This window comes from Malaclemys terrapin, chromosome 7 (genome assembly GCF_027887155.1).
Source record: "Malaclemys terrapin pileata isolate rMalTer1 chromosome 7, rMalTer1.hap1, whole genome shotgun sequence".
Lineage (NCBI taxonomy): Eukaryota > Metazoa > Chordata > Testudines > Emydidae > Malaclemys > Malaclemys terrapin.
Window position 1 is genome coordinate 55,349,937 of NC_071511.1, and position 9,401 is coordinate 55,359,337.

The following is a 9,401-nucleotide window of genomic DNA, read 5'->3' on the forward strand; positions in this document are numbered from 1 at the left end:
ACATGTTCCTGCTGCCTCAGTCTAGAGCAAAGGTCCCCAAAGTGTGGGGTGCGCACCCCTAGGGGGACGTGGAGAAACGTCGGGGGGTGGTGGTGCAGCGGGCCCGGGACAGCCCCCACAGGGGCAGGGAGGGAGCACCACCCAGCCCCTCCCCGCCCCCAGCTCTACTCCGGTCCTGCCCCTAGCCACGTCTGCCAGCCCCATGCCTGGCCCCATCCCCAGCCTCAGCACAGCTCTGCTCCTGGCCCCATAGAATCATAGAATATCAGGGTTGGAAGGGACCTCAGGATTTCATCTAGTCCAACCCCCTGCTCAAAGCAGGACCAACCCCCAATCCCATGCCAGCCCCAAGCCTCGGCTGCTGGCCACAGCTCTGTTCCTGGCTCAGGGCCAAGGCTGGGGGCAAGGCCAGGAGCAGAGCTGCACCTGGCCATGGGCCTGGCTGCTGGCCCCCACAGCCCAGCTGCGGCTCCGCTCCCACTCCCAGCCTCGTCCCCAAGCCATGGCCCTGCTCCTAGACCCACCCCTAGCTGTGGCCCCAACCTTGGACCCCTTATCCCGGCCACTGCCCACCCCCTTTCCCCCACCCCCCTGGAGCCACAGTACTGCTCCCAGCCCGGTGTGTGTGTGTGTGTGGGGGAGAAGGGCATGGAGATGGGTAAGGGGGGTCACGACCCTCAAAAGTTTGGGAACCACTGATCTAGAGGGTCCAGAAGATAATTCATAGCCTGGTTCATGTCAGACAGAGAGTTGGGGTGCTTGGTGGCGGCATGAACAGATGTTCCCTTCACTGCTAATGGGAACCACCAGTCCCCTGCTTAGCACTGACTTGCTGGGGACTGGGAGGAGCTGGCTCTGAGGCAGCTTGTGAAGTGACCAGACAGCAATGCTCTTGCCTGATGCGCTTGTGGGCACTGTAGTGGTACTGAGGCCTTTCTGCCAGGGGCATGGCCCTGGATCCAGCAGTGCAGTGCTCATGCCCCAGGTGGTCACCACGTGAGCTCTTAGGCGGCTCTTTGTCACCTGGCCAGGTTTGGCACTGATGTGCACCGCTACCTGCTGCGGGTAGGCGATTACCATACAGGCGTGAGGGAGGCGTTTGAGAGGGAGATTCCCGTCGAGAGGATCATCCTTCACAGGAACTACCGGTCCAGCAGCAATGACAATGATATCGCCCTGGTCAGGATGCGGGGCAGGGGTAGCCACTGCCTCTCCTTCAATCGCCACGTCCTGCCCATCTGCCTCCCTGACAGGAAGGAGAAGGCTGCCATTAACAGGCAGGCCTGCATTATCTCTGGCTGGGGAGACACAGGTGAGTCAGAGGCAGGGCCGGCTTTAGGCACCAGCAAAGCAAGCAGGTGCTTGGAGCGGCAAATTTGCAGGGGTACAAAAATCCAGCATGGGAGCTGAGAACCAACAGGGAGCCCTGGGAGCTGTAGTTCCTTGGTTAGCTCCCTGCCTATAGAGCCAGCCCTGGAGCAGGGAAAGAACTACATTTCCCAGCATTCCCTTGGCCTCAATTAACAGGAAAGGGAGGGGGAAGGAGTGTGGAACTGAAACCTCATGCTGCAGCTTGCTGTAAATGGTAGGGACAGAGCTAGCTCTAGTTTTTTTGCCGCCTGCCCACCCTAGCCCTGGGCTCCCCCTGCACCCCTGTGTTGCCCCAGCCCTGGGATCCCCCACACCCCCTGCTGCCCCAGCTCTGGCCCCCACCTGCACCCCCCTGCTGCCCCAGCCCTGGGCTCTTCCCGCACCCACATCTCCTGCCACCCCAGCTCTGGCCCCCACCCACACCCCCTGCTGCCCCAGCCCTGGGCTCTCCCCCCACCTGCACCCGCACCCCATGTTGCCCCAGCCCTGGGCTCTCCCCGCACCCACACCTCCTGCTGCCCCAGCCCTGGGCTCTTCTCCCTCCCCCTGCACCCGCACTCCCTGCTGCCCCAGCTCTGGCCCCCACCTGCACCTCCTGCCGCCCCAGCCTGGGCTCTTCCCTCCCCCTCACCCCCCCGCACTCGCACCTTCTGCCGCCCCAGCCCTGGGCTCTCCCCCAAAGAAAGAATTGGGTGGACTAAATGGACATTGCACCTCTCTATCTGAAGCCTAGCAAGGCAGGTACATGGATCCCACTAGAATTTAAAATGAAAAGTAAGGGAGGGCAGGCTCTACTAGACTGGGCAGTTTTAGATACAGTACCAGGCATGTAGGAGGATTTACACTTCTGAGCCATGGAAGCAGAAATTGACTTTTCTTTTCCAGATTTAGCTAATATTCAGAAAGGGAATCCAGCATCTGCCTTCCAGATTTGAACACCCTCAAAATTCAGGAGTGCTCAAGCTCAATTTGGGCAGCTGTTACTTCATTTCTCCCAAATCAAATATACTGATCCACTGTAACTTGCTGTAGAAAAAGTAGAATAAATTGAGCAAGAAATGCTTCTCAGTGGTTATTAGGACTGGAATTGCTATTTTCAACAGCCATTGCCTCATTATTATTATTATTATTTATTATTATTTTAAGTTTTAGTTTTATTTGTTTAAAAGGAAGACAGTGATATTGCATTGGCAAATTCCCCATAGAAACAAAGAATGCAACAAAAGAATAATAAAGGCACCTCAACTTTTCCTCATTTATGTAGGACATTCTTATAATATGCATCCAGATAGCCTTCAATCACACAAGCTGAAAATTGTTCCACTTTACTGCAGTTCTGTAACCATATGGGAGCCAATCCTTTCTATGTGTTTGTGCACATCCAAAATTCCTACTGAATGACCCGCCCTGGGAGCAAGTTACCAGTGACCCAGGGCTGGGGCGGCAGGAGGGTGCAGTGGAAGGGGGCAGCAAAAAACCTAGAGCCGGCCCTGGTCAGAGGTGGATGATGCTCATGGGAACAGCCTCAAGGGAGCGGGGGCTCAAATGCTGGGATATTCCCACGTGAAAGGACTTGTGAGGAAGAAGCCCAGACAATAGAATGGTTGAAGGGATGGGCAGATACCATGGTGCAGTATAAGAACCTGAGCAGAATGGATGCGCTGAGATGGAGGCAGCATGCTCTCCTAGAACACCTGTATTCAGTAGTCTGCACTGGCTACTAATTTATTTCTCGATACAATTCAAGGCAGTGTCCCTGATTCTCTTACTCTCTTTCTGTGCCCAGTGCCATTTTGTGTTCTCTTTTTCTGGGGTCTCCTTTGGAGCTGTGAGCAGCAGAGACCAACATAAGTTTCAGTGATAGAAGCGCTAGTGAGGACAGCACTATGTCGGCAAGAGATACTACATCGGCGGGAGAACTACAGCTGCTCGTTAGGTGTGGTTTAATTACGCCGGCCAGAGAACTTTCTCCCGCCTGCATGGAGCGGCTACATGGGAGACCTTACAGTGGTGCAGCTGCAGCAGTACAGCTGTGTTGTTGTAAGGCCTGTAGTGTAGACATAGCCCGAGTGGTGAGTTGTGCTGTTCTGTTCTGTTTCAGGGAAATCCTATTCAAGAACATTGCTCCAGGGCGTGGTGCCCCTTCTCCCAAGAGAAGATTGTGAGGCTCGTTACGGGGGCAAGTTTACTAACCATATGATCTGTGCTGGAAACCTCTCTGAAGATAAGCGGGTGGATAGCTGCCAGGGTGACAGCGGTGGGCCACTCATGTGTCAGAGGTCAACTGGACACTGGGTCATTCTGGGGATCATTTCCTGGGGTTATGGGTGTGGCCGGAAGGACTCCCCTGGAGTTTACACTAAGGTCAGCAAGTTTGTGCCCTGGATCAAGAAAGTGACCAAGCTATAATGCAAGTCCCTGAGCTCCGAGATCTTCATCATTTAATCCCTCTTGCCCCTACAGAATTAAAACTTTGGCCCACACTTGGAAACTGTAGCTTCCTTCTACCTCCACGGGGGCTGCTGCTTCTGTGTGTACCTGGCAGAGACTTGTTTTGTCCTTGAACACTGAGAAGAGACTTAACCACTGGGGGAAATAATTATGCCTGTCTCTTGGAAGTCTTTGCTCTCATCGTAGTCCCTAATCTCTGAAGCAGGGAAGTGGATATGAGCTGGCAAGACAGACTGCTCCTGTAGCTATCAGAATCCTGTAGAAAAATCATACATGTCCCTCTGCTCCCAGATGGGGGGATGGCTCTGTCAGTATCACCTACAACTTTTGCATGTTCACGCATTTTGGACTTGTCTACACTTGGAATGCTATAGCAGCACTGTTGCGCCACTTCTGTGTAGACACTACGTACGCTGATGGAAGGGGTTCTCCCATCGCCATAGGAATCCACCTCCCCAAGAGGCGGTAGCGCTGTCTACACAGGGACATAGGTCGGCTTAACTACATCACTTGGATGTGCATTTTTCACAGCCCTGAGCAACGTAGTTGAGTCAATCTAAAGCTCTAGTGTAGACCAGTCCTTTGATGGCACTGCAGAAGAAGATGAGATTCATGAGAAATGCCACCAGGCTTTGCTGCAGGGATCTTTGTAGCAGATTGCTTGTAGCCACTTCCCAGACCCTACCTCTTGGACAGCAGGACTGGGTTGGGAGGAGCAGGACGAGGAGGCTGCACATGTTCTCCTCTTCCCCCCCACTCCACCCCCTCAAGAGGTTTTTTTCTCCCTTTTCATATCCCCATGAGGGACTTGCTCTCTTTTGAATATGAGCTCCACTCCCTTTTTGTCCCTGGGAACATCTCTATCCCTGCTAGGAGATTCCCGCCTTCCACATGTGCTCCCCTGACCCCATATGCTCCAAATTCTCTCAGTGTTGTGAGACTCATGATAAAATTGCAAGAGCTGGCAATGTTTGTTGTTTTTTCTTAAAGCTCCAGCTCCTGGAGTCAGATGATCACATGAGAGTCTGTCCTCATTTAAAAAAACCCAAAAGTATCTAGCCATCATGGTTGCAAAGGGAAGCTTGAAAATGTGACCACCAAAGGCTGAAAACCCAGAAGGTAAACAACTTCCCACCCAATCTATTGTTAAAGCCACTCTCAAATGTTTGGGTCATGATTTGGCAATACCTCTATCTACCTGAGGTAAACCCCCATACCCTTAGCACCTCACAGTCTTTAGTGTATTTACCCCTGTGAGGTAGGGAGAGCCTGTAATCCCCATGGGGGAAAGAAAACAGAGACTTAGTGATAGGAAATCCGTAGCAGACCAGGGACTTGAACTGATGTCTCCTGCAGCCTAGCCTAGCCTAGCCCAGTCCTTTATCCACTGGGCTTGTTTTTGCAGCATGACCCTCTTCATCCCCCTCAGAAATCAGAAGGCCAGTTGGTATAAATTGATGTAGCTGTATTGAAATAGCTACACACTATGGATCTGGCCTATGGTCTTATTATGAATAGAATTAATGTGATCTTAAGAGAAAAGATGGGTTGTGATACTCACCAAGACTCTTCCTTGTTTTCTGTTTCTTCCACCCTGGGGTGGGTGACCAATGTAAGAAAATCCTAGGACTTCATTTATTTATTGGAGACAACTTATGCTTTTTGAGTAAGTGGAAGCAAATGAAGACAGACAGGAGTTCTAAGTGTACCTGTAGTTCTAGCTGCACACAGCAGAGCCAGGAGCGAGAGGACAAATTAAAACTACAGATGGTAAGCAATAATACCTGACCAAGGGGTTGAAGATGGTGCCAAATATCCACGCCTTCAGTGTAATGCTTGAGGATGGGACCAGTGGTTCTTGTGCTAGCTGTGCATGCTTTGGGTTCAGTGTCACTTTGGAGGGTATGCATTTTCGGGGCTCACATGCATGCACCCACTGCCATTACGCATGGGAGGGTGTCTGCACACATTGCATGTAAATATACTACCAGTGTACAATAGCTGTGCAAGAATAGGTGACTGACACAGGGCTTACGCACATAGTGGGTGAATTAACAAGACAAGTGTCGCTAGTGTTACAGTGCACGAACACTATGTTACAATAGTAAACCTCAAGGCACATAGTGGTGGGGTTCCAGACACGTGTTTTAGGTTTGATAGGCAGCAACTGTATACCACATTTGCCTTAGCTCCACCGAGAGACCTTAGTTTAAAGGGAATCTACCAGATTAAAAATCTAGCAGATTTCCCCACTTACATTAAACTGAATAGTTCTCTCTCACTCTCTCCCCTGTTTGCATGGTGGTTGGGTTGTGAATACTATAGTGGCAGAATGTTTCAGACAAGTTTCTGCTGGGATTGTTAAACTGTGTTGGTTGAGGGATGGGACTTTGTACAGAACTTGACTTTGAGTCAGATCTGATTTGTCAGTGCCCCGTTAAGGGCTGAGTGTCTGCAGTGCCATATATATGAAGTGCATCCACAGTACTGTAACCATGTGACTGTACCACCAGGCCTGACCTGTGTAGAATGGGGTGTGTGACTCCTTGTGGGTTTGCTGTCCCGCAACTGCTGGCAGAAAATCCCCATCAGACAGATCAGCTTGCTTCCTCCCTCAATTTAAATGACATGTTGCAGGGAGGGGAGGCCCTAGGGAATGCGGGGGTGAATATTTCCTAGAATTCTGGTGTTTACAGTGGAGTGAATTCTGCCACTGATTTCCATAACAGCAGTGACAGTAACTGACTGGGGAGCACACTGTGGCTTGGCTTTACTTGGGGCTGACCAAAGACACTGTTCTCAGCTCATGTGGAGTTTCTGCTTCTCTAGCTGCTGACACCTGTCCTTTACAGCCTTGCTGAGCTGACCAGCTGTGCCCAGAATCCCACCAGGCAGAGTTTTTCTTGTGAAGGGAACAAAACTCTCTGTATTTAGCTGAGCTGGCAGACAGGGTTGATGCAGGTGACCCACATAAAAAGTTACCATTTAACAGACACAGGCCAGTGTCTCCTCTTTGAGCCTACCGCGTTCACATTGCTGTTTCTCCTGGTCTTCACAGTAACCATTGAAGTTGTGAGAGGCCTTCAGTAAGTCCCTGGGATGCTACGTAGGGCAGAATGAATGAAGGGGTATCACTTGTACATCATCTCATTCATTTTCCACGCTCCTTACCAGTACCCAGAAACAAGTCAAGTCTGTAAATACTGTTCTTAATTCTCCTGACCTGCCTGTTTCAGAACAGCTCTCTTGCTAGTTAATTTGGCGTATAATTCCACATTAAGTCAATGTACCTTGTCACAGGGGAGTAATGGAATGGCCTGGCTGGATCAGACCAGTGGTCTAGTCCAGTCTCCTGTGTCCAGGAGCAGCCAGTATCAGAGGCTTCAGAGGAAGGTGCAAGAAACTCTGTGCTGGGCAATTAGGAATAACCTCCCCTTAGGGAAGCTTGTGCCTGACCCTTGTACCCAGTTAGTGGGTAGTTTATGTCTGAAGGGGGTGGTTATGACTGTTTAAGGAGAGGTAGTGCAAAAGGTTATAACTTTTTTTTGAATCCTGGCTAAGGTGACTTTCCCCACTTCCCACGGAAATGTCTAATACTTCATTTAATTCAGCTAAGCTCTTGACCTCAATGCAATGTGCTGGCAATGCGTTCCACATATTAATTTTGATGCTACACAATACGTAATTTCCTTGTATTGGTTTAAAATGTATGCCTTTCAGTTTCATTGAATGGCCCCTGATCATGTGTTCTTACTTATTAGTGTAAATAGGAGTGCTTGTTTTCTCTATACCATCCATTATTTTATGGGTGGCCTCTTCTCTAAACAGTCCCCGTCTTTTCAGTTTGTCTTCATACAAAACTATCCATGTTTCTAGTTTCAGGGTAGCAGTCGTGTTAGTCTGTATCCTCAAAAAGAACAGGAGTACGTTAGTCTCTAAGGTGCCACAAGTACTCCTGTTCTTTTCATGTTTCTAGTAACTTTTGTTATCTGTCTCCTTCATGCCTTCTGTGTCTGCTAGATCTTTGAGCTCTAGTAACCAGAACTGAACAGTCCCCCAGGATAGGCTGTATCATCAGTTTATTTTCTAGTGTACTTTTTAGCTATGTTAAAACTTTGCCCACTGTTTTGATGGCTGCTGCGTTTGAGCAGAGCTTTTTGTCATAGTGGGGCTCAGGTCTCTGCCTCAGTGGCAGTGCTTTTTTCAGAACCCAGGAAATGGACTTGGACGATGTGCATTAGTCAACATTGAGTTTCATTGGCCACCGCATTGCCCACACGCCTAGCTTTGTTAGGTCCCTTTGAAGTCCCGCATAAACTTCTTCAGTCTTGACTAATCTACATAATTTTGCCTTTTGCAAATGTTACCATCTTGCTGTTCACTCCTTTGTCATATCCTAAATAAATACTGGTCACTGCCCCCAAAACAGCACATGGAGGGAGGCGGGAAACCTTTTATTTCCTTTTTGAAAATGGACCATTTATCCCTACTGCTTGCTATCCATCAGCTAGTTTCTAATCTATGACAACACTCTAGCTTCTCACCCCTTAACTGATGAGTTGTCTTGATAGCTTCTTATTAGTGACTTTGTTAAAGGCTTTTTGAAAGATTGAACCATGTCAACCTTATTCTTCTTCATCCTCCCTCTTGTGGACATGGTCAAAGAATTCTAGTAGATTAGAGAGGCAGGAATTTCCACAACAGAAGCTGTGCCCATTGTTTCCCTAGGATGTTCATCCAAGAGTTTATATTTGTGTTTTTAAATGTTCATTTCAAACAGTTTAATCAGGTACAGAAGGGAGGCTCATGGATCTGTAATTCCCGGTAGCACTTCAAGCACCTTTTTAAAGTTGGAGCCATCAGCAGCTTCTCCTTACACAAGTGCTGAAGGGAATGGCTAAAGGAGTGAAAAATATGTCTGTGGGAAGGTTAGGCTTCACCACCAGCATTAGTCATCTGGGTTGAATCCTAAACTTGGGGTAGCGATGCTGCATAGGTTATTTCTCTTTTTGTGATGGATACGAATTCTTGAAGATCCCTGGCTGACTAAACAGTTTGTTTTTTTTCTGTTTTATTCCAGTGGTTTAGGTGCCCCTTCTTACCTGCCCCATGCCTAGTAGAACAATACCTGTTTTGTCCTGGAAGATTGGCAGCTGTCCTACATTTCCTGGGCTTGCAGTATGGGAAGAGGAGTTATACTTTGATGCTGCATGAAACAACCTCACATTGTAGCATGACAGAGCTGGTGCTGGCATGGGAGTGCATGCCCCACTAGGACAGAGTTTGGAGGCAGTAACTATGCCAGCTTGACTGTTTAAGGAGAGGTAGTTCATGCTGCACAGTTGCCTGTCATCAGGGAAAGTGTTCCAATCCTCCATGAATCCAACACCTCCATCCACAGTCAGTGGTTGGCTCTGGTGTTCGCTCCCTTTCTGACCTGTAATGCCTGCACAGGTGCCCTTATCAGCCCTCTCTTGAAACCAGTCCAGGCTCTGACCAGCTGGTGCTGGATTAGATGTCTATCCCTTTGAGCTGTATGCTGTGCAGATAATCTCTATGAATTACATTCCCTGCTACGG

General features: G+C 49.3%; 1 protein-coding gene across 4 annotated transcripts in view; it reads left to right on the forward strand.

Annotated features, from left to right (window-relative positions):
* Positions 1–8,989, forward strand: part of LOC128841104 (neurotrypsin-like) — a 35,018-nt gene extending 26,029 nt beyond the window's left edge. For 2 of the 4 annotated variants that reach the window (XM_054035818.1, XM_054035819.1), the window contains 2 exons: positions 1,032–1,312; positions 3,473–8,987. In XM_054035818.1, the coding sequence (XP_053891793.1) occupies positions 1,032–1,312; positions 3,473–3,780 (589 nt within the window). In that variant the 3' untranslated portion in view covers positions 3,781–8,987. Of the gene's footprint in view, positions 1–1,031; positions 1,313–2,256; positions 2,430–3,472 lie in introns of those variants that run through there. The other 2 variants (XR_008445772.1, XM_054035820.1) reach the window with 2 other exon arrangements.
* Positions 8,990–9,401: the final 412 nt, after the last annotated feature.